This window comes from Trachymyrmex cornetzi, unplaced genomic scaffold (assembly GCF_001594075.2).
Source record: "Trachymyrmex cornetzi isolate Tcor2-1 unplaced genomic scaffold, Tcor1.1 scaffold15, whole genome shotgun sequence".
NCBI classification, from domain to species: domain Eukaryota; kingdom Metazoa; phylum Arthropoda; class Insecta; order Hymenoptera; family Formicidae; genus Trachymyrmex; species Trachymyrmex cornetzi.
Genome location: NW_017296091.1, coordinates 321,530 through 348,142, shown reverse-complemented (window position 1 = coordinate 348,142; position 26,613 = coordinate 321,530). Strand labels below are relative to the sequence as shown.

The window sequence follows — 26,613 nt, the reverse complement described above, 5'->3', positions numbered from 1 at the left end:
CCCCTCGCCACTCACCGTCGCGAAGCCCGCGCGTTCAGTATTTGAAATAACGAATCATTTGCGACGCGTAATGGCGGACATGCGAGTAGCACGCGCGGACAACATCGTTGTCGAACACAATTTTGATGCGATTTTTGTCACAGAAAGAGGTATTTTTCTTTGCTTGATATAGCGACTATGGATTATTACAAACTCGATGCCTTTTCTCGCGCTTTAAAAAAGATTTGCTGTTTATTTCAGAGTTGGCGTAATGATAGAAGAAGTAGTTCTCTTTGCGCCGCGCGGCGAAACTGCGATCGATTGTGAGTATAATTTTAAATGTATAAAAAAGATGTATCGCGAATTGAGAATCTATATACTATAAGCTTTAGATACAACTGGAAGGCTAATTTTATTTATACGTGCTCACGTAAAATATTTGCATGGATCGATATTTCGTCTTTGTCCTACTTTTTATTCAACTATAAAACTACGCCGCCCTGAAATTAACTGAGACATAAATATGATCGATTTGAAATTCTGGAAGATCAGGAATTTGTTGATAGGAAGGAAATAAATTTGCGATAAATTTACATTTTATTTCTTATGTTATATTACACTATAGACAGGCTTTTCATTCGCGTATGTGTCTATCCTTTGGAAAATGGCAGTAGTGCTCAAACGTACGTAGACCCAAAAAAAGATGGCAGTAAATTCAGCTAATGTCGCTCCACAATTAAGTAGCGCTTAACAAGTACGTTCTGTATGCCAAACATTGTTTTGGATCACGTATGTTCATCGAAGGCGAAGGGGAAAAAGTGAATCGGATTGTGTAATGGTATCTCCAATAATATTCAACTTTTGTATAATTATTAACAATGTAGAATTTAAAACGTCTTTACTTTCATATATGGAAAAATTGGATTATTAGATTCGAATAATTTTTTAATTATTTACAATGGTATTTTTCCAAAAGTAATTTGTTTTTCCATTACGCGAAAAGTAAGCGATTAAAAGAAAATTACAGGAATTCGTTTTGTAAAACTGAATTCTTAATTTAATTTAAACGAAGAATTAAATAGATCGAAACTATTTACATTAATTTCTGTCTGTAATAGAAAAATATAGAAATTAAAGAGATTTATGAGCCAAATAAATGAAGATAATTCATAATTTTACAAAATAAATTTCTACCCAAACTTTTTAAATTATCTATTTTTATAAGAATCCACAAAGAAGATTCTGTTATTTAAAAAAAATAATAAACGAGAAAGATAAAAAATAAAAGAATTTCTTGTTAAACAATAAAACTTATTTGAAATTTCTTATTAGTTCAAACGACTGCTATGTCGGCAACAAATTTTAATTCCGATCTTATTTGTGACAATTATCTGCACGTAATTCTGTTAAATAATCTGCATAACTACATCAATTTCATCGTTGTCATTATTGTATAATATTAGATGTTTGTCACTTGTATTTTTTCTGCATATTGAGAAGTCAGTTCATTCATTTTTATTCTGTGCCAAGACAGTATGCAGAGATTGAAGCAATCCTTATTATTTAATCAAATCTTAATTTAATAAAATTTTAATTTTACATCCGATTCACGCTTCACGATCGCATTCTTTACGACGAAATCGCTACAATGTTCCGGAGGCTTGGCGAGGTCCTTCTTGGAATATCGTTAGTACACAGTATGGTTTTTACCTTCCGACTTTCATCTCAAGTATTAGCAATCGTCGTCGTAAAGCTGTGCCCTCAAATTTCCAATAGGTTCTCGTGGCGAATGTCTTACGTTTTTTCGTACTGCCGTATAACGAGTAATTTTTGGGTCTTCTCGTATCATATATAATGTTACACAATGACAAAGCACACTGAGACACTGCGCCAATCCAATAGAAAAACAATATCGTCGTTATTGTGCCGTTAGTATTCACAGATCGAAGGGACGTAGAACCGTAAGGATAGACTCCTGTATGTCCCTGCGGCGATTTTTTTCACTCTCGTCGTTTTTCATTTTTCTAAGAGTTCGCTCGCTAGTAGGTAACGACTCGAAAATTAAAACATTTTCCTTCATCGATTACAAGTTTTTGTTTATAAGCGTAGTATTTCGATTTATCTAGCGACTAATCGACCGCGTTAATCGTCACGTAAATCATATGCGCAATTGCGATACAAAAACAATGACGATCATGAGTGATCAGTGAGTGGAGAGTAAGCTAAACCATCTACCTAGTGAAGGTGTAATATTGTACTTTGAATTATTATAAATGTAAACTATGCTATGTAAAACTTCCACTTATAGTACTTGTTGCTCTAGAATCAATTAATTGTCAATCACGCGTTGTTTTTCAATTTATTCCGCGTAATACATTTGACGCAAGTAAAATCTAAATAGCCGCGAGAGATGTCGCAAAAATGACGGTTTAAATATTACAAAAGATTAAAATCTCGAAGTCTGCACGAAGATATGAAAATTTAAAATCTTTATCGTTTATATATCGAGATGGTCCCTGCGGGATTTTAAATTGTATTGTATACATTATTTCTTTGGCTGCGTATATATATATATATATATATGTATATATAATTACAAAAACATAATTTCATTTCACTACAATTAGATTTAAAATTGATATATCTCAGATTTTGTATCGTACTAACAAAATGTGTCTAACAAGTGCACGGAAATATAGAATCTATGATTTAATAGACGATACATTTAATGGCTATATTAAGGGGCTACTTTCTTCCTTAACGTTTACGGAAAATCTTAAGAAATGATATTGAATCGATCGTCATTGATGTACAAAGTTTAAATTGGAATAACAATAGCAGATAGAAGAAGAAAAGCGCGTTTGGAAGCAACCGTTACTCAGATCAGCGTAAAGTTATTAATAATATAGGTAGAATATCGGTTTCATACACGTAATAAGACAACGTATATTAATGGATATATAAGAGAAATTCAGTTATAATTCTTTATGGGCACGAAGAGTGTAGAGACATGAAGTGTGAATGTAAAAAGTATAATAATTATATACAATTATCAAAAACGATAAATATTCAAAATAACATAAACGCAGGTTGTATATTCGCTATTCGGCTATAATTCGCGATGGTTAAATAATATACAGTGACGTCAGTCACCATTTCGTGATAATAAATATTTAATCAAATATTATAATCGTGAATATTATACCAAATATTACAACGTGTTACGCAATCGCATTTGATATGCTTATGATATATTGCTGTGACTTATAAAGTACGCGAAAAATAAATAAATAAATACATCGTACAGATAAATAAATAAATAAGTCATGATTTATGCCTTATTAAGCGTTTACGGCTAAGCCTTGGTACAAAAAACCTATAGAGTTAATTGAGGAAAGTATGTGACTCGTGTTTGACGGACGGATTCGTGCAAAGGAGAACCAGAATTAGGAATATATCACGTATCACAAGCGAAAATGTCGACCAGTCCAGTCCATCTGCTTTGTCCATCCTTCTACGCTAGAGACGCTAATTATTCGGCGATAGATCGTGAAAGAATCGTATCCACATCCGCATTAAGTTGAAATGGTTTCAACTCCACTCTCGTTTGCACGATGCCGCATAATACTCGCCGTGTTAATATGTCGTCTATTTGCTGCGTAATTACATGTGCCGGTCGAGCTGCACATGTAAGAAGCGGTAGACTCAAAACCCGCAACGTGTGAAAGCACTCGCTGTGCGACTGATAATTACTTGCGCGAGATAATTTGACCCTTAACTGGAAAGACGATGTCTTTGTGTCAACGAGCTTTTTGTTTTCGCTAAATTTGAAAGATACCTTAATTAAAACGAATTTGTAAATTAAATCTATCGAATTCCTGGCTGAAAGACGACATTAAGCTTTAGCGACAGAATTATTATGTACATATCGTACATGGGGAATCGATATCTTTCCATTTGATGTCCATATTTTGCCAGTTAAGGGCAAACGAACGGATTAAAAATTTCTAACGTTAAAAAGGCTTAAGATGGTCGAGCCTACCGCTTGGCGTGATCTAAGACTAGGACATAAAATTTCGTTTATTTTGAAAAATACTGTACACAAGAATACCTAAGGCGCGTTGACGCTCATGTTCTTCGCGTTTAGACGTGTATCGAAGCTGCGACTATATACGATGGAACCGATACATTTCCGCCGTAATAAAGAGGAATAAACGTGCCGGACAATGACAAGACTGGGTAGAGACAGAATTGATCTTTTCACTCGATAATATCCATCCTCCTTCGATAAAAGTGTAAAGTTGCTGCGTTCATCTCTTTAAGAATCGGAAGAAGCCCTTGCTCTTATCTGGCGGTGGTGCCATCAGCATCGGTACTTGATTTTTGTGCGTAATACGAATCTGCGCCGGGAAAATATTTTTAGTCTTTCCATTTAATTTGTAATTTAAATATGAAGACATCAATATCAACGTATGAAGATAATTATTACGTATTAATTATGTTCCATAATGTAATATACTGAAAAAAAGTACGATAATAACAATCAAATCTAGATAATTACTAAAGTTTTGGTGAAATAATTTCAATCAAATGTGTTCGAATATAACACTAAAATTAATTAAAAGCTACTTTTTTTCTAAATATTATCTTACTTTTCTAATTGTTATCAAACGTCTGATTACTATTACGTTAATATTTTTACTAAATATTTATAAAATATTATACGCTAAAAATACATTTGGTAGCTATTACCAGATTTTTTTCAGTAATATGTATGAACTTGAGAACAGGAATTTATTCTAAATAATATTTGTATAAATCAAACAGCACAGAAATACGTCTTGATAATCTAGTATAAAATTATACATTTATTAAGACATAGTTTAAAAAGAGAAAAGAATATTTCATTCTCTTCCAACAAAATGTTTGATAAAATCTTGAAGAAAAAAGTTGGCTCATGTTCCGAAAATTGTTGTCACATTTAAATAAATATTCAAATGTTATTGTTTTATTTCAGCTCACCGTGCAAGGACCCTGCATCCAAGGTTCGCCATCGATTTGCATGGGGAATCGTTTGCTCGTGATGATGGTGACGCTGCTACACTGGGCCAACCTTCGGCCGGAATGTCGGAGTCCGGTCTTCACTTGACCCATGTGCAAACAGTTCTCCAGACCAATTACCTCGATCAGATTGTCCCCGATGTCTGCGGATATTGGGTAAGTACTGAATATTACTAAATGCTTCTTCGCATTCTATTTGCATACGTTTTTCTGCGAAGCGCCAGAATATTATATCGGAAGATTAATTATTTCGCGCGTTGAGCTCACCTTGAATAGCGGCCGTGAGATCTACGGAATTGAAGCTACTTGTACTGAGTTCTTTGTCGGGTCGCTTTTTTCGCTTGCCAAGACGGTGCCGCGTGTGATGTTCGCCCCAGAGGTTCGAACCTCCGTGAGTGAAAGGAATGTTTAGCAATGCGACTCCTTGCAGAGATGGACCGTGCGCTAAATCCAGAGGCGTACCGTCGCACTGCAATCAATGAAATGCATGTAGCGTCACGAATTCCATTGATTCCTTTGAACTGATTGATTACGGATTTGACTGTACGTATTTAGGACGATGTTAGAACGGAAGTGGATGATTAATTCTTGCTCCGCGCTTGGTATTTGAATATTTCAGTTCTATTCGATATACTGATCCATTAACCGAATGAAGAAATTACATATACATGTATGGTATACAGGGATTATATTGACAAAAAAAATACACTAAATTTTAACAAATATTTGTTTGAATAATACTAACTAAATATTTATTAAATATAAAGATGTATTTATTTGGTACAAAAACTATTAATTTGATTTAACTATCATTTTTTTTATTGAGTAAATATTTAGCTAAAGTATTATTGAAAAAAATATGTATTAAGATATAGTAAATTTTTTTCTTAGTATACATATATAGCTATGCTCACAATTATCTCGAGATCTTCGTGAAGATTTTTACAACTAGCGGCAAACTGCTCCGTGGTTGCGTATTCGAAGTACCACAGTTTATTTTTCATTCTGCTATTAAATTTCTCGGGATTTTTTTCCCTCTCCATGTGAAATTTCACGCATATAGCGGCGTCGACGCCCACCGAGAAATAATTATTAATGATATTATATGGTATGCTATCCTGATTCGGTTTTTTTTCGTCCTTTTGATCCACTTCTATTTGCCAGCGATCCATCATCACTTGTGTCGCCTTTTCTATTTTCTGCGAATCGTTAAAGTTTTTATGTAGCGAATTTCCACGGTATAGTTTGACGTTAAATAATAAAACATCCGACTTTTTACTGAGGTATAAAAATAGAAGATATTTTCTCGCAATATGAGGGAACATAACCTTTCGATTTTAATAAGCTTTAGATATGTTAAAATATAGATAAAAAGAAAAGATGTATTTTTTTACAAGTGTTTTCTCTTGCATGTTAAGAGAGTGAAAAACCCTCCATTGAAAAAAAATCCTTTTCTTTCAATTCTTCTTACTAAATAAATCGTATAAATTGTCAAAGATATTAAAAAATATGTTGAGAAAAGTTAAATGGTCTCAAGAATATTTCACAATAATAATAATAATAATAAAAATCTTTTTAATTTTTTATTTTTTATAAATAAAAAAATTGTGTTTAAAAGAAGTTTTTTATCATTATTATAAAGTACTTTTGAGACCATTCAACTTTTATTTAAAACTTTTTTTATATCTTTAACGAATTACTCAGAAAGAAAAAACCGATTTTCTTAAAGGGGGGAGGGGATTTCATTCCTTAACATACGAAAAAACATTTATATATTTCTTATTTTTATATTTATTTTAATATATTCAAAGCTTATTAAAATAGGAAGGGGATCTTAGCTGTATTCTCTTGTCAGTTAGAATACCGAGAAAAATGTCTAGTTAGATTACATAATTGAAATTTTGATTAAAAATTAACGAATCAAAATGAGATAATCGGAATTCCGATTGATATAATAAAAATCTTTTGGTTCGTTCATTTTTAACCAGACATTCTTCTCAGTGAATCTATAACGTATATTAAAATATATGCGTTAGAAAATATGTATAGAATAGAATGTATATTAAAAATGTATACTGTTTGTTTTACCTTAAGTACTTTATATACCGCTTCTCCTTCGTAACCACCACCCCAACGTAAGCACCTGGCAAGATCATTGCCTGTACCAAGAGGTATAACGCCAACGGCAGGTTGTTTCTCGAATTGCACACGATCTGGATGAAATAGTCATCAAATTGATTACAACATTGATTACAACATGTGGTTGCCGTTATCGTCAAACGTTAAATTATTAGTAATCGATTAATAAGCGGTACCAAAAAGCAACATCGAAATGATGAACTTATTATGCGTAATCGGTTAATAAGGGAAGGTTTATTAAAATCCAGGCTATTCGCTGGTCTATATAGTAGTCGATAAACCTATTATCAGATTTAATACACGCACGGTTAACAACCCAGTCAGAAAGGATAATGGAATCGACATCGAATCGTTGTTGATTCGACGTCGAAAGCATCAAATCGACGTCGATCGACGTCGAATCGACGTCGATTCAATGTCGATTTGATTATCATTTCTGACTGGATAATTAGCATACAATATTGTAATATATATTACAAAGCTTTTACGTGTCGTTGTACAATTGTTATTCATTTTGCTCGCGTTTTCGGTATAAATTTAATTGGATACACCCATCGTAATTAAATCGTGATACATACCCATAGTTTCTAAAACCCAGCCAACTGTTCCATCGCCGCCGCAACAGATCACGTTAAAATTTTCCACATCCTTAAACATCTGCAGGCCCTGCATGGGCCCACCGATTGCTAGATTGTGAACTTGCCGAGGATTTAAAACGTATTGAAACTTCCGTAACATTCGCTCCCCTTGCCGACCGCCCGATTTTGGATTTATAAAAACCAAAAGCGGCGTTGTACCTTCCGGTGGTGTAATTTGAAAAGACATAGCTGGTTGTTGATTCGACCCACTACCGCAGCTCAGGAAAACACCCTATTTTAGATTAAAATAGGTCATTATATATTTTAACACGCACTTACCGCATCAACTTTTTATTGCCTTTTGTCAGTTATTTTTGTTCAGGGTTGCCACAGATCTAGAAAACTGGGAAAACCGGGAAAAGTCAGGGAAATTGAAATTGGTCATGGAGAACTGAGAAAAGTCAGGGGAAATGTAAAAAGGTCTGGAATTTTGAAATTTGTTCACAATTTCTTTAAACTATTCCAAATAATTGTTATAATTTTTGAATATTATATCTGACATTTATAGTGAAATACGTTCAAACTCGCACACTTTAAACGATTTTAATAAAATAATTAAAATTTATATTTTATAATTTATTCAATATTTTTATTTGATCGCCCTTTTTCATAATTGCATTTTTCCCTAATACTAATTTATTTTTTGTTGGCTTGAATTTGCACCCAAAATTTTAGTATGCTATTAACCTTTTTTACGTTATTTTTAATAATATAGGCTAGCTTTCCTACAATTCTTGATTTTAAATGTGTTAAAATTTATATATTTTCATATTCGAAAGTTTTCCATTTTCATCTAGAAAACCTGGAAAAGTTAGGGAATTTTAAAATTCATTTTCTGTGGCAACCCTGTTGTTGATATTTTGCAAAGATAACAAGAGTACGTCCTTAAGTTATTTACTTTTTTATTTGCTTTGATTTTTACTGTTTTAGATAATCTCTTAATTTTTATTTTTATTTTCTCAAGCATCTTAGAAAGCTGTAAATAATTTAATGCTAATAAACATGTTAGAAACTGTAAATAATTTATTGCGAAAAATATTACCTCAGCCGAGATTTGAATTCGAGTCTTACCAATTCGATTTCCTAATTCGATCATCGAGGTATGTGATAACATTAATTATTTACAGCTTTTAAAATGCTTATAGGCATCAAATTATTAACAGTTTTCTAAGATTCTTATTTACATCAATAATATTAAATTACTTGTCAATTTAATTTATTACTATTCCAGTTTTGATTTAGGACAAATAATCGCACAGTTTACTTAAACTGGAAATTATTTAAATTCACGAGAAGTATTATTAAGCACGAATCGCCTTGACTGAATATGATATGAGATTGTATATTTGTTTCTTCGCGAGAAGACTTTCAATAATAAGAGATAATTAATATGGATGATTGTGTATTGCACTTACGGAACTGACCGATGAGCTGTCCTGACAGTGTTTGCTACCACGTTTGTTGTCCCTCGACAATGACCTTTGTCTCTCGAGTACAACAGGGCAAATTGCCGTAGGTGGAAGGATGTGTATCGCATGATCGCCGAGCGTACATTCTGCTCGCACTTGTGACGCACATTTATTGTGCAACTGCAATATTTCCGTGGAAATATTTACATGAACGATTAGCGATGCTATTACACTATTACTTCAATGAATAAGAAAATTTACACATACTTTTGTTTATATGTGTTGTGCATATTTAATGTGAGTATTTAATGCACGTATTTAAATTTTTTAACCATCTTAAATTTTATCTGCATTATTTAATCAATTATATTAAAGAATTAATATAAAAATCATCTTATGCATTGAATAATTTACAATTAGAGAGAGAGAGAGAGAGAGAGAGAGAGAGATATGCGGTCTCTAGAATATTTATCTAATCAATAAATTAATTATTTTATGATATGTTTAAATATATTTCTCTTTTTCTGTTTTCACTCTGTCACTCTCTTTCTCTCTTTTCTCACATAACTACGAATATATTTTGGACTTTATTTTGAATAATGAATATAATTAATTTTAAATATATGTGTTACAAGATGTTTACACGTATATACATTGTGTTGTATTCTACATTGATATCAACTTGGAAAAAATACTCACGGTTAATTGACACCATCTGCAGCGTAAACCGGTAATGCCGTTGTAACTCTTGATGGTCTTTCTGCATTTGGAACATTTTCCATGACAATTACCTTCGACCCAATGATGAGCCATTGTTTGAGGTGTCTTCTTACTCTTAACATATGTGGCTATGCAGGAAGCTGGCGCTCTTTGTACGCACCTCTCGTGTACCGTGTATTTGCAAACTGACCCGAAAGAAAAGATTGTTATTCAACAGATTGTTATTTAGCAATGTTAGTTTTGAATAAAATGCACTCATTTTTAAAGATGGTTACATACTTCATACGATTCTGTTTTTGCAATCGCTATTCTAATTTAACTGGTTCTGGTATCGCGAAGTAGAAGTAGCAATAAGGATTTCTTACTCACAGACACAACATAGCCCTTTCTTGCCGAGGCCAACCAACATATTTAGACAGAGATTGCAGTACGCGGGTTTGCTGAAATGTTTTAGCCTCCACAGATGGTTTCCATCTTCCTTCACGTGGGAATCCAAACCCAGAAGAACTAGCAGGGGTATTGTCGTGAGGCCACCTCTCTTCCATTCTTCTAGCGAAACTGTACCATCTGCGTCGTAGTCAATTTCTATCATCATATCTTGCAGAATCTAAAATGGAATTATACTTTCTATGTATTGGTTCCGTATAATTGTCAGCTATCTTTGAAAAATTTCTCCGTTTTTCTTTGATATTTTATAATAGTAAATAGTAATAGCAAAGTTATTAATTGAATTGTAATGGAAAGACGATCAATCTTCAAAATCTGAGTCTGCTGAAAATAGGATTCATTCCTACCTACCGGCTTTAACTCACTGACGTCCCAGCCGAGATATTCCGCGACATTCATCATTTGATTTACGATACAGTCCATCTCCTAGATACACATAATAATAATATTAATAATAACGATAAAGAGATAGAATAACCGTTATATCGTATGCTCTATGACGAATATCGTTTATTAAAATTATGTACAATGTATCGAAATATTGATCATCCTTTCTTTGAAGTTTTGTATATATGTATATCAAATATATATACATCCTTTCCTTATATATCGATCATACATATACGAATTTATAATATCTTTCATCTTTCATTAAAAACTCGCGTTTTCTTCGTGGCTTTTTATTTGCCCTAGCTAGATAGATGCCAATGAAAGCAACGGCTTCGCCGCATATTTTCATCTGCTTTTTTCGCAGTTCCTCTATCGGCAACGTGAATATTTATCGGCTGCACAATTTGTATACCGCGATATCAATGATTTATTCAACATGGAACTCATTATACGGGCGATTGTCGTTTTCCCGACATCTTTCTTGGCCGTAATTTCATGTCAACACATAAATCGCACCTCCGCTCTATATATATATATATATATATATATATGTATATGCATCAATATGCACTAGGCATATCTTGCGCCCAAATGACAAATGCATTGAACACCTGCTTGCCATAAACAATTTCGAATGTAAAATACTTATTTTGCTGTTCCGTAATTATCGTGGCATCTTAAAATCAATGTCGAAACGATGGAATTCCAATGATCGGTAAAAATTCTATCAGGGTAGACGCTTAATTATTTTAACTATATTCTGAGATTAATGAATATAATGACAAGGTTTATTATTAGTGTTCGATTATTTAGAAAAAAGATTAATAAAATTGTAGTATGAGAGACATTATTTATTGATGTACGATAAACGTATAATGAAACAATACTGATATAAAATCGACTGTTTTCACATAATAATAATAATAATAATAGTGCATTAGTTAGATACAGTTTTCCGGGTACTCAATTGCAAAGAGGTCAATGATGCGCGTCATCGAGGCATCGGAAATTATACTCGTTCTACGTAATTCATGTTGTAACGGATCGCAGAGGGTACATGTCAATTGACGTGTCTGTTATGGGTGCAGCCAACAATATGGAACAAGTATTTATCTCTTCTATTAATATCAGCCGGAGCTATTCTATACCGCTGTTGTTACTTAAGCAACAAAGGTCAATCTATTTTCGCCGAGAAAAAGTCGGTTTCGTGTAAATTGGAATCAGAATTATTTTTCACCTTTTGTCGAGTATCGCATATCGATTGCTTAATTAATGTAATTATTTCAACATTGCGCGATGGCACGGCATTTATTTGGTATTTAACCTATGACAATATATTGAAACCGTATTTAATATACAGCCACAATATATCCCTCAGCAAAAGTCACAGTAATATCACAATAGTCATGATGACGTAGGTATATGAATGTCCGCTTTGTCACAGGTGTAACAAAACATGACATCATCATGAATTAAGCTGTGACATCATTATGAATGAAGCTGTGATAAAAATTGCACTTTATTGTGACACTGCTATGATACATGTATATACATTAAGGTAATAATGTGATGTCATACTGTGATCTTTTGATAATCTCAGTTACATTGCAATTTGTCCGTTACTATTATAAGTCTTGTGATGTGAATGTGACTTTTTTGTTATGGGGGATATATGGGACAATTAATGACATTTCCATCTAGTACAAGCAACATTGTAAGATAGCATTACACGTGTTCTCTGTTTGTGCTTGATCCGCATTAACTGATAATGATGATTCTTTACTCACGTTCGTATCAAGGACACCATTCCCATCCGTATCATATAGCCGGAACATGACTGAAAAAAAGGATTATCGAGTTAACACAAGACGAAATTGCCGCGCAACAAGTTGCAGCTGCACTACAAGTCCACACGGAATGGACTTGTAACAACTGTAGCAGAAAATCGAGAAGGACTGCCGGCCGACACGCGAGTTCTCTCGTAAATTTTATGGGTACGTCTATCATTCTCGTTTCTTTTTTTTCTCATATATGTTACTTCAATATTTCTCTCCGAGGGCAAAATATTTGATTAATTAGCATTTTTTTCAAAATATTTCGTACATAGAAAAACATGTTTACGCAAAAGGATTCAACTTCTTCAGCTCTTGTTATTTTAACGTATTATTATTTCAATATTTTTCAAATAATATTTTTTATTGCCTTTTTCTTTTTCTGTGTAAATACCTTCAAATGTTTTTCAAAGAAGGTACACATAAAAAGTTTAATAAACTCTATCTACACTGAAAAGCAAATGCGTGATTTTTTTTTTTAGAAGATTAGAGTCTGGATTTTCAAGCCCGGCGATATTCATGATGATATTGTATACACTTTGCGAAACAATTTTTTTACTGTGTACGCGCATGTGAAATATCGCTCTGATAACGCTCTCCTAAAAACGAACGAGATTTATGCGCGGACATGTTTTTTGATTATACAGGAAACAACCATGTAATCGTTATAGCATTGATCCCGGCTACAGAAAACAATGCCGGGTCTGTTTCAAAGCATCATCGATCATCCCCTAACGAATTATTCGGTATGAAAGTTAACGGGAGTTTCGTGAATTTCGAAATAATCGTTGTTTTGTGGCAATTACTTACATTCCAGTTTATCTTCCGGTCTGCCGGCTTCCAAGAGAGAGAGATAACAAACGATGTCTTTGAGGCTGACTTTAACGGACTGAACGTCTATTGTGCTTTGCTTTCTGACAAGATGTCTCATCTCTGAAAAACAGAAATCTAATTTGAGATCTCGCTAGATAATTTACAGTTACTGATCAATAAGCGTGTCGTTAATGCAATATTGTTAAATAACTTGATCATAATTCATAAATTTACAGATAAATATTTTAGAAGTTGAAACATAATGCATCCCAAATTACATTAAATATCAAATATTTTATATATTATAATATATTATATTATATTATTAATTATATTATATTATAGTATTAATTTTTATAACGGAATTATTCTAATTATAATTTTCAAATATTAAGGACATGATTTTTTAATTGATCAGTATGCTATCGCGAATAAAATTGTAGAAATTATCATAACTACTATTTTCATTCCAAAGAACTTAAACTGAATTTTCATCAGAATTTTCCTTAACGTCGCATTTCGTGGAAAAGTCCCTGTTAAAGTATCTAGATATCGGATAAAGTGAGAATCGCCAGACTTACAATATGATGGATCTATCCCATATTTCGTAGAAAATTCACTATGCACTCTGGCGTTAAAGTAAACGGAAAATTCGCGATTTCGAAGGAATGGTCAAGTCGTATTTTTAGATAAATATTCACATGGACTTAAGTAATTGTATCTAAAAGTTTAAAGGACCTGTTGCTTCGTCCGAAGCAGCGCGATTGTCAATATGTATAAGCGATGAATTGGATTTGTCATAATAGATTGTTATAGAGTTTAGTTGCGACTCGAGACAGGTCGACGACGTCTAGCCCGTATTTCTGGATCGCCTATTTATATCCAAATCGCCGTGTAGTTCTGCATGAATCAATGCAACTGTACATTGATTGGATCGCTGTCGATAAAATTTTTTCTTGCGTACTATCACGATTTTGAAATTTGAATTGCCGGAAGACTGAAACTAATATCGACGAATTCGCATTTCGAATAAAAAAAAGCATGCCAAACCAATCTCTTGCTCGCGATAAAAAAGAAGTGACAATAATGGAAAAGTGACAATAGAAAATTGATAGAAGATACATTTTGCGTTTCTATCGGATGAGGAAATAAACTTATTAATATCACATCGCTTTTGAAATCCTATTATAAATGTTATAATATCATTTCGATAACAGTCAATTTAGCATTAATTTCACTTTCAAACACAATTTATTAGAAACAAGAGATCGATATTATCTACATATACAAAGATACACATATAATCTTGTCCCGAAAGATTTATAACTTTGAATACGTTCCATGAATTCATAATTATATATTTTCCATTAATAGAAGAATTAGCATACGATTTTCCAATGGTTCGGGTTCTCTGCTCTTATTTTTAGATGACATCGCGTGTCTCGCAGGAATAATTTTGCATGACGATGAACAAGTTAAAAATAAACTTTCGCACGAGACGATGTGTCGCGTTAACTAACGCAGTCATGCGCTTTATCCATGCGAGATCGTATATTTTTTTACGTTAAAACAATTCAATTTATTCCAAGTGAAAATCGCGAAAAACTCGTAACTTAGGGAAAAAATTGTTCGGCAACGGCGACACGACGTTCTGATCGATTGCATACGTAATGATTAATTACCGTCACATTCAGCTGAAACTTTAAATCAATCTACTAAATTATTTTCTATTGCTTACTCTCTAAACTCTTTAGAGTGGAATTTCACTCTGAAGTGTGAAAATTGAGCCAATCTTGAGAAGGAGTGGTTTAACTTTCAATTTTTAAGAGTGAGCTTTCACTCTAAAAGTTTTAGAGAATACACATAAATGTCCATGTAATATCCATATTATCTACATTTCGAGCAGTGAAATACTTTTTTTCCTCTTAATGTGGACAGTTTATCAAAATTTATAGGACGTAATTTCATAATCATACACAATGTTTGACTTTGCATTTTGTTTTAATGAAAATCTACGATATATAATCATTAGCGGCTTCATTAAATTAAACTAATTATTATTTGCGGATTGTAGCGGATTAGTTGATTTCGCGTGAATGAATTGACTGACGTATTTGCCGCATAACACGTGAATTAAAAATGTATTTGCGTATGTCGCTTGTTAATTATACGCACAGTGTGGAGATTATCTCGGTATAAACATATCGAATTTTCGAAAGTCACGAAATTTATCTCACCTTCCTTCAACTTCGCTCCCGATACGTTTGGTAACTGGACCATTTTTCACTATTGAAAGCGATGTAAAAAAGAGGAAATTATTCTTTTTATATCGGATTATCTAATCCTTTTGTATTGTCTAATTATTAATCAGAATCAAATAATAAGATTAACCCGAGTCGAGTGGCGCGTTGACGTGCGATTAATGATTTAGCACTTGTTGCTTCTCCTGCAACTCGAGAGTCACTGAGACATAGCCTCAGGAACCTGGTATCATTCTCTCCCACACTCGTGACGTCATTTATACCGGATGATACCGGCGGTACAGCTATTTTGGTGACATTGGCACGTGTGCATGAGGTACGCAAACTCGCCCGTATGCCGCGCGAATAATTCGAAACGCGCAATGTCCCACTCTGTGCTATTCGGGATCGATACGGTAGTAGATTAGTAGTTCATTAATTAAGACAACACGCACTACGCAGTGACGTCAAGTCTGTTCTATTTTTAACGGTATTTTTTTTTAATACTTTTCGCATTCGAAGTAGCACAATTGTCAGTTTCTTAGAAAAATATCGAAAATACATTCTTTAAAACCTCTGTAGGGTGAAACCTCACTCTTAAAGATTGGAAACTAAGCTACTCTTTTTCAAGACTGGCTCAATTTTACTCTTTTTGTCACTCTTTAGAGTAAGATTTCATTCCAAGAAATTTTATAGCAGATTAACAAAACTATAGAACAAAATAAATAAAGGAGAACTAACACAATCGAAGCTTCATCTTGGTATCATAATGTATATATAAATTTTAAATATGTTTTTTAATTATATAAACTACGCGCCGATTACTGTTGGACTTGAAATGCAATTATAAATTGGAGCTGAAATAATATCACAAATTAAATTGATCATCAAATTAATAAATTATACTAATAAGTATCTTAAAACGCTGTAAATAATTTATTACGGAAAATATCCTAACCAGGATACCTATTCAAAACTATAGAAATATACATGGAAGATATAAGTACTTAAATTTGTATAGCACTCTTATCATTGATAGTGCGGAATCGTTGAATTTCGTTATTATGTATTCGGATCGATTATTTGCGTATACATCGGTTGAAGAAATATTTTTCGCTCTATTCCTATCCTCTTCATATGTTTTTCGCATGATGTATTTTATGATCCTTTTTATTACGAAGCGAGCACCTGGAGGCAACTATTCATCTTCTGATTCATAAAAGACGAGATCAAGTCTGTGGTTCAGCTTAGCTCAGCTCAGCAATAATTTCAAAATGGCTCGAGGGTACCATAACGCTATCGGAACATTGATTCGTCACATATCCTCTATTTTCAGATCATATTTGATGTTTTCTTTGCATTTTCACGAGTACCAAGAGCACACATGTACCAAGAGGGGCGCGGAAGACTTTAACCCGCGATTTCATCACCTCCAATGATGTATTCCGACGTGGAAACGCATGTGTTTCACAGTGTGTTTCATGTGTAAAGAGATGATAAGATCAGATCCCGTTCTTTAAACAGACTCGGAAATAGAACCAGGATTGAGTTTTCTCAATCGCATACACAATCTCCAGTACGTCATGACATTTCGTGAAAATCAACCCATCTTTCGTCTCTCGTCGTACGTAGATTGTCATGTAAAACCCGACTTTAAAATAGCAATCTCCATTTCTCTCCTGTATCTCCGGTAAGATGCGCAAGTTTATGCCGCGCGATCGATGGCACGATCGCCGCAGACGTGAATAAATATTTCCCTTAAATCCATAACGTAAGCATGATTATTTCTGTCACTTACCAGTGCGTCTTCATTTAGAGCAGACATAAACACCGCCTGTTGATGTCTCGCTCGAGTAATTTAAATAAATTACTTTTTACATGTCACGCGCTGGAAAATTGACAAAATTAATCGCTCCTTGATTTTGAGACTTCTGCCAACGAAATTATCGAGTTTCATGTTGAATTTTAATAAGATTAATTATTGAACGATTTTTTTCCCTGTCAGCAATATTTTTAATGATGAAGTCATCAAATATATATTAAATAAGATATAAAATATGCCTGGATAAAAATAGCGCAAAACGCCATGACAAAATACTCGTGGAAATGCATAATGAAGCAAGAATATGGGCTGCGTTGATATCGTATAAAAGGTATATCGGCACTGGTATTGTAGTCGCTATTTTTTTTTTTTTTTTTTTATTACGCTGACTCGTTCCGATATGGTGAAGTACACTCTTGAAAGAGATGTCACGTTCCTCCGTAATTTATCGCAGCATTTACGATCTCAGGTTTTGTTTGGGAGAGAGAGAGAAGAAGAGAGAGAAAGAGAGAGGGGGGAGGAGGGAAAGATAGAGAGAGAAAAAGAGCTTACGCGCCACTGTAAGATCGATGGCGACTAAAATGGACCCTTTGTCATTGCGCTACGGCGCGATTTCTTTGACAAAAATGAATTCTGCGTTGTGCACTGAATTTCACGGAAACGCGAGTTCACGTGCGCTGGATGAGAAATCTTTTAAGCGGCACGATCTAACATCCTTTAATCCCGCATTCACGTAAAGCCATACACAGCTGCTCAAGGAACTTTAATGCAGGGTATTCCTCGAGAAGAAGCTCTCGATCACGAAGAACCGATTCTTTATCGAGAGCTTCTACGAACGTAAGCTTCAAGTATCTAAAATGAAAGAGAGGAGAGCGCAGGTGGGGATTATATCCAAAGAATATAGCGAACCGAAGCCCGTTAAAAGGAATCGCGCGCGCGTATATCGAGATTAGTTAATATAGTGAAAAAGAATTTCTAGGTTAATAAACAAAGAAGGATAAATGAACAAATATGAGGGAAAGATTAATGCTATAGCGGAAAAGAGCGTATAAAAAATCTGAGTGGAAATTTGTTCTACAGTAATCTCAATGGTAAAACAGAGTTTCGTGTTTGCGAACAGTATTGCGCTCAATGTACCGTATATGTATTGGATTCAGCGATTGCCCCTACCTTCCAATTTCCCGTTGTTGACAAGAAGGGAATTGTTCGACTTCCTGGATGAATTACGCGACATTTGACTTTGACTTGGACTGCTGTCTGTGCTCTTCTTCTCTAGCACATCGTGACAGCTGTACGACGTATGGGTGACCGTTAACATCGGATGTACGCTTCCTGAATCGTCCATGTGATTGCGTATAAAATACAAGAAAAACAAACAACATAATCGATCAGCTTCGCAAGTTGATCTTCTATATGTAAGATGCGGTGCAGCGCTTTGAAAGATTCATTGGTTAAATATTCATTATCCGATCTGAACATCTAATATTCTCGAAGGCTATATTTTGTGTCTTCCGAGAAATGTACTCTTTAAAATCTTTGAATTAGAATTTAACTTTAAAGAGTGAAATTTCATTCTTAAAAATTGTCAATTGAGTAACTCTTTTTCAACGTTGATTCGATTGTCATTCTTTACCATTCTTTAGAATTAGATTCCACTCCAAAGATTTTAGAGAACATTTGTTTATATAGAGTTTTTGATTTCTCGTGTTTATATAAGAGCAATAAGTTACATTAAGAATTACTCCACTTCTGAATTAAGTAAGCAAACATCTTTCTCTGTTTTTTCCTGATAAATGCTATATCGTCTACAATGTTATGTTCAGGAATTAAAAATATATTCACGAGATAAATACGTGCACCATGTATATTTGTACATGTCTCTATAGATCAACTTGGTAAAAAATCGAGAATCGATATTTAGAGCGAATTTATTTTAACGAATGGTACCGTCGGGCTTAAAGGAGTCTTCATTCAAAGCTTCTTTGGTTCGGATCGATTGTTATTCGTCCGCCATTTCAAACCGAACAAATGCATACACATCGATATGTGATGCAGGGTAAAAAAATTCCAACCATTGGAATTGTCATTTTCTTTTTGCCTGCTTCTGACCTATTTTGTCACAAGAGTATTCGTTTACCGTAAAAATATAGCCTGAGAAATGGAAGGCCCGAGCGCTGCCGGTACAAATTGAGAAGAAAAATATTTGCATTAAAACAGTATTGATACAGTGACCATTTTGTGTTGGTTACTTCTTCAACAGAGCATTATGTTACAATTTTACGTATCATTGCAATTTATATAATTATAAAAAAAATATAATTTATAAAAATAAAATGATATTAAACATTAATTTTATTCTTACTGAATTGTAGAAAGACTTCTACATTAAAGAATGCAGAGAGTTTACGTTATATATTATACATTTCACATTATTGGATAAATTAATAATTTAACCGGTACGATATCGGGCTGTCAGTAAATAATTGAAAGGTATACTTCACCTGTTTTCGTTCTCGAGACTTCGCTTTCCGTTCTGTGATGACCTAGAGCTTGTAATTTTTCCGTAATTCCGTGAATTTTGTCGGCCAGCGAGGATCCAACGTGGCTCTCCGTGGATGCCCCACCTGGTACGCCGGTGCTATTAACGTTACTGCTGGAAGTCGTGTGCGATGTAATTGCGGCGCAGGCGGTTGTTGAGGAGAGCACGGCCATCTCCTGGGAGCCAACAAACGCGGATAATACGCGGGCTTTTAATTCCCGGCGCGAGCGCGCGCAAGTATCTCGTTTACGAGTATCTCTTATTGTCGCTTTTTATGTCGAAAGCGCGCTCCCCGCATGACGTGATATGTTTTTCTAGCTGGCCAATGTGATACCATTGCGATTGCAATGCGCGTTTCGGGCTTGTAGTGCCACGTCGTGACACTAAATTCGTATTAAAAATTCTCTTTTCCCTTTTTTCTTTGTGGTCAATTTGCGTTTATCTGTGTACTCGCAGTAACGATAATACCATACCGGCAATCTTTATTAATTTAAACATGTGATACGTACTTTGAAGGCTTTGCCATCCACTCCGCGCGAGCCCTTCCTGACGAACGAAAGGAAAAGATGTCGGCATAATTCTTCCGGCGTATCGATCTCCAGATACGAATTCAGGAATTTGCGGAAACCCTCGTAATCGATGTCCTGGAATAGCCGAAAAGGAAACACTGTTTAGTGAATTTCTTTAAAGAGTATAGAAATTTTAACAAGGCAAAACTTAAAGCATAATCTAATTTCTATCATTAATTAAGTTCTGTATTATAAATTAGAAATTAACGTCATAACGTAGAAACTACTTTAACGATACATCACGGAAATCTATAATTAAAACAAAACTTGATAAATTTTTAATTACGTATATTAAGCTTAAAAATAAACTAGCAGATGAAAAATTAAAATTAAACGAGTTGGCGATCGAGTTTCTCTCTCCGTGTCGCGTTTTTTTTTAAATAATTGATAGTTGCAGTTAGAAGTATTTCCGTCACGAGTACTGAAAAAAAATCGTCGTTAATTAATCCGATATACGTAAGCCGCCCTTTCGTGTTCATTTCGATTCTGTTCGATCCAAATGAATTTCATTCGACAGAAGATTAAAGCCCAACGAAACGTGACGCTTCTACCGGTACAATGAATCTCGCAAGGTGCACATTTCGCAAATAGACTGATTACAATTACTTTCGGCGACGCGTATATTTGGATTCCTCACGTTTTGGATAAATCGATAGTACTTGATGCGATTAACTATGCTTCGTTCATTACTATTCACAGAATTTATTTCAGCGAGATTGCACACGTTTAAGTCATTTTTCTTCTAAGAGAAGTCTTTCCACGAAACTATCTAAAGTTTTTAAATGACACCAGCGTTCTTCAAATGTATTCACCGAAACGAGTAGCTTAATACATACGGGGTGAATCCCAAGTACTCTAAAAGATTTTAAGATTTAATACTCAATAACCATTTTACATCGCTCATAATTTATTCAACTATTTTATTATTATTTAGCTTTAACCGCAAATCTTCTGAAACATTTCATTTTTTAAATGTGCAAGATAAATATTTAGTTCTCTAAAAGATTTTAAAGGGTTTCACGAATTCAAGACGAAAACTTCATATGACTATGTGTCGGCTTAATTTTAGAGATATAAAAATTTCTAAAATATATAACTTGGGGGTTACTTTGAATTTTTATATATGTTTAAAGTTTCATTGAAATAAGTGATTTTCAAAATTTTTGAAAAAAAAAACGAAATTTTTCCCCTTCAACTTTAATATATCGAACCTTTGAAATTAAGTTGTTTCGAATACATGACATATGAAGCTTTCGGCTTGAATTTGTAGGAGGAATCCTTTAAAATTGTTTAGAGCACCTAGTATCCATCAACAATTGTTAAAAAGAAACAAAATCTTAAAAAAATGAAATGTTTCGAAAGGTTTGCGGTTAAAACTAAACAATAACGAAATGGTTGAATGAATTACGAACGATGTAAAATGGTTATTGAGTATCTCTTTTGAGAATACAGTGCGCGTCTCATGAAAGAAAGACAATCAAATATTGAATTTAAACAATTTTATATAAAACAAAAAGTTTATCGAATATGTGAACGTATTTATTGAATAGAACACAATCAATTATCTTTATATAACTATCGTTTTATATAACTATCGCTGTTGACTATAAAATCGATTATGATTGAATAAACATATAACGGGCACAACTTAATCCATGATGACTTGAAGTAATTAAATTGCGAAGTACATAAAAATACGAATTTACTGTTGACTTTATACTTATTAGATAACGATTATAAATAATGTTATAAAGAATCATTAAAGGAAATGGATCATTCAGAAAAAATATTTACACGGAAAGAACTGTTTTACTAAGGTATCTAAAAATTTAGCTAGATACAAATCAGAAAATAATTGTATTAGTTTCAATATAATTATGTAGAACATTTAATTTGATTGCTAGAGTGTCAAAACTTTTTACACTCTTGCTCGTTATGCTTGAAGTTTTCTTTCTCTCTATACATAATTATTTTAATAATCCAAACAAAATTATTGTCAGATCTGTATTTACCTAAATTTTTAGATATTTTAATAAAATCGTTCTTTCCGTGTATAAATATTTGGTACAATATATTAAGCTGTTCATATTCCGTAAATATATATTAAGTCGTAGGAAGAACTAAATTGCCAGTTTAAGCAAAGTTATATTATACTATATAGTTGATAAATTTCGCTCACCAAATGTCGAAAGTGTTCCTAAAATCCGGAATATTTCCGCGCAGCCAGTTCATTCACTTTAATTAAAGCAGGAGCCAATTAAGCTGGATGACGTATGCTTTCTGGGTAGAAAATTAGACAGAAAAGCGGAGTTGCGGCATCGTTACATGACATCCGCACAATCGAAGGCGTTCGTGCGCGTCTTTGCGCTAACTTTTGCGAGACTAACAAAAAAGTTATCCAATTCCGGAAACGCACGGCCTACATTCCACTCAACTGAATCTGCATGGATATTGGGTCGACCTACCGCGAACAAGCGCGCATCCGCCTCTGGCGAAAATTCATTTGGCACTGAAATTCGTGCTTCACCTTGTAGAATCCGATTGGGATAGCGGAAGTACGATTCGGTAAGGGAGGAGAAAAGGAGCTTGTTTCACGGCCTGCGTAATTTAATTTTCCGCAATTTTCCGCTCGATTAATGATCAACGAGTGATCGCTGTATTGTGTTAGCGTCTATTCATTGCGAGCTCTTCAAGATTGGCATCCTTTCCTTCAACAATAACTCGTTTAAATATGCAGGCTCGTATTCAAAACGCATTTATAATGATGTTAGTCCTCATATAACATATAATATACATATTTACGTTACGTATACTATATATGCACTGAAAAAAAAGATTGGCTGCTGCAGCAAGTAGATGGTAAAATAGGGCATAGCATTTTTAATTGGTTACAGCAGCCAATTTTTGGTTGCGTTAGCCTATCCGCAATGTCAGTATAGGATTTCGATAGGCTAACGCAACCAAAAATTGGCTGCTGTAACCAATTAAAAATGCTATGCCCTATTTTACCATCTACTTGCTGCAGCGGCCAATCTTTTTGTTCAGTGTAGAATTTCAGAAAAGCGTGTGCTCAATATGGGTCGTAAAATGTCGAAATTAAGAGTACGAGAAAAATTCGAGAAGTTCTCAACCTGACACCGAAATGATGCCACAAATATTGAGTTGGTATAATTTTCGATAAGATTGATCCAGCACGGAGCTACTGTTAAAATTTCAGACAGATACATTCATTAGTTTCTTTGTTTCAGTCGTGTAAAGCAACCAATTTTTGATTTTATCATGACAATGCATCCGCTCACACTTCTTCGATTGCAGTCACAAAATTGCACGAATCGCGCTTCAAATTGGTTCCGTACGCATCGTATTCATCAGATTTAGCTCCCAGTGACCTTTTCCTTTTTCCAAACATGAAGAATTGGCTCGCAGGAAAATGATCTATCTCAAACACTGAAGTAATCGATGAAACTCTAATGCTTACTTTAAACGAATAAGTGTATTGAACTGAAAGAGGATAATGTTAAAAAAAATTAAAAATCATGTGTTTCTTTAGTCAAGTCGAAAACTTTTCGAACTACCTTCTTATTTAATCGGTGAAATGTCAATCTGAAGATGCTGATCAACTTAACTGACGCACCTTAAGTATGCATATTTTACAGCGTATAATCGTAAATTTTTAATTAGAATGAAGCAAAAATCAACAGTTATAATTAAAGAGGAGACTTGTGAAACGCTAACACAAACGCTAACCTAATTTCGAGTTTTATTTGAGTAGGTCTGAGAGAACCACTGTGACATTTATCGATACTCCTAGCCAAGGACGCAGGGTGTCGCCTTTTTTTTCTTTTTTGCTCCGTTAAACCTGCGCTATGAGCAATAAAGTCGCAAGCAGAGAATGGTTGCAAAGGGCGCGGTTCGTGCTAGATCGTTGAAAATTTGTAGCAATTATGAATATCTTGAAGAATAACGAATTAATTAAATAAACAAATTATGTTTTGTTTTCATCCTTTTTCTAGTTTATGAAATAATAAAAATTTTTAGTCCAATAATTATAAAATATCTACATTTTTCTTTGCCTTTCTTCGTTGACGTTAATCGGAAAACTGCGAACCGTTATTATTAGGAGACTGCTGTTATTATTAAGAACATCTTGCTTCGCGTAATAAGTCATTCTTCCGTTCTAATTTGCAAGATCATTGCAGCTCTCGCGGTATTGTGTGGTAAATTAAATGGAAATTCTTCGACCTTACTTTGAACTTAAGTTTTATAAGTAGACTCAAGTAACTTCGAAAAGACGTCTTTCTTTTAGAAACTAATTTACACCATTATATATCTGGTTCAATGAATAATAGTTATAACATTTTTATCTCATTCGCTATATAAGCTCTTGTAGTCGTATCTGTTTAATTCAATAAAAATTATTAAATAAACTTACATTAAAAATGTAGAATATGACAAATTTATCATACCGTCGCATTGATAGAAAAATGGCACAAATAAAAAATTAGCATTTTTGAAATAATAAAAAAAAATTAACTCTAAAAACTTATATATTGTTGTGGAAAAACGATGTAAATTTTATACATTGTTATGAAACACAATTTTGGATATGACCTTATATTAAGATTGCAGTGTTTGAATTTTGAAAACTCATGGCATAATTGTAAAGAATACATTGAAGTCATGCATATCCATTATCCTAATTAAAATATTGTTTCAATTCAGAAAGAATTTTAAAAGTACTCTCTATTAAAAAGTTGCTAATTTTGTGTTTAATATAAATCTTCTCTTATTAAATATATCCGTTCTATCGTTTTTTAAATTCTAATATAATTTCAAAAGCTCTAATTGACAACTCGATAATTCTCTGCAGTCCTTTTTTTTTCAAATAAGATTCATATATTTTTTATCGACGAAACCAACGGTAGATTTTTGCTTATTCTCTATTGAATTTTCACATAATTTTCCTACGTTAGCGAAATATCTGGATTTACTACTGAGCCGTTAACGTGTCTGCGTCTGTTGGTCGTAATCCTATTTTGTGCATCAATTTCGTAGCTACATATAGCGCATGTGGTCGAATGTGTTCTATTATCGACATTTTGCAGTTAAAATGATTTAGCTTCAGCCTACGATATTTCTAATTAACTAACCGCTTTCATATTTTTATCTTGCGATTTAATCTGACAATTGAGCTTGTTACGAGCACTTGATTCGAAATATTCATTCGGTTCAATTACAATTCGTGTGGTTGCACATACATTTGAAGTGGTTCATTTGGAACTTTTGAAATAGGAGCTTTAGAAAATTATAATTTCAAATGAAGGTTGATACTCGACGCACAAAGGCAATACGTATGTGCTTTAATTTAAATAAAGTTACGTTTACTTGATACGCACCGATAATTCGAATAATATTAGTTGCTTAATAAATTTGAAAGTATATATAAATATGAAACATAGATCAACGTTTCGAAACATATTATTTGATTAGATACGAGTTAAGATGTCATTTTCTAGCATATAATTTTGACAATTTAAGAATTCCAGTATCAAATATAAGAAATAAATATACTTAACTTTCTTTCTTTAAATATTACGATATTGTGTATTAATAATTGGACAATTTTTAGTAGTGCTTTTTTATATAATTATACCTAATAATAAAAATAATAAAATTTTTATCGGTCTTGAAGAAACCATATTATGTCGAGGACATCGTGGAAAACATCACGTTTACACGATCGCATAATAAACCGTTTTATGAAATAAAACATTTCCGCTAAGCGAGGAAATGTTCACGTGAATGGCGCAGGAGGTGGCCATTAAGCTCTAGGGACAGAGCCGTTAGGGGAGGGGGATGAGAGGACGAAATTCGAAGGGAGAGAAACGAGGTCATCCTGAATGGTCACGTAAGGGAGTGGTGGTGACGTCAGTGCGGTGGTGACGTCATAGTAACAGCGTCATAACTCCATCGGAAAAATAGGTCACAGAGGGTGAGAGCGAACGAGAGAGAGAG

General features: G+C 33.7%; 1 protein-coding gene across 2 annotated transcripts in view; it reads right to left on the bottom strand.

Annotated features, from left to right (window-relative positions):
- Positions 1 to 2,556: 2,556 nt before the first annotated feature.
- Dgk (diacyl glycerol kinase 1) overlaps positions 2,557 to 26,613 on the bottom strand; it is a 99,957-nt gene continuing 75,900 nt past the window's right edge. Inside the window, exons 3-17 of one of the 2 annotated variants that reach the window (XM_018502843.1) lie at positions 20,539 to 20,673; positions 19,992 to 20,205; positions 18,661 to 18,822; positions 13,426 to 13,548; positions 12,571 to 12,620; positions 10,745 to 10,819; positions 10,316 to 10,553; positions 9,926 to 10,131; positions 9,233 to 9,406; positions 7,758 to 8,049; positions 7,129 to 7,253; positions 5,955 to 6,239; positions 5,308 to 5,509; positions 5,002 to 5,183; positions 2,557 to 4,379 (exon numbers count right to left, since the gene is read on the bottom strand). In XM_018502843.1, the coding sequence (XP_018358345.1) occupies positions 4,290 to 4,379; positions 5,002 to 5,183; positions 5,308 to 5,509; positions 5,955 to 6,239; positions 7,129 to 7,253; positions 7,758 to 8,049; positions 9,233 to 9,406; positions 9,926 to 10,131; positions 10,316 to 10,553; positions 10,745 to 10,819; positions 12,571 to 12,620; positions 13,426 to 13,548; positions 18,661 to 18,822; positions 19,992 to 20,205; positions 20,539 to 20,673 (2,553 nt within the window). In that variant the 3' untranslated portion in view covers positions 2,557 to 4,289. The remainder of the gene's footprint in view (positions 4,380 to 5,001; positions 5,184 to 5,307; positions 5,510 to 5,954; positions 6,240 to 7,128; positions 7,254 to 7,757; positions 8,050 to 9,232; positions 9,407 to 9,925; positions 10,132 to 10,315; positions 10,554 to 10,744; positions 10,820 to 12,570; positions 12,621 to 13,425; positions 13,549 to 18,660; positions 18,823 to 19,991; positions 20,206 to 20,538; positions 20,674 to 26,613) is intronic. The other variant, XM_018502842.1, reaches the window with a different exon arrangement.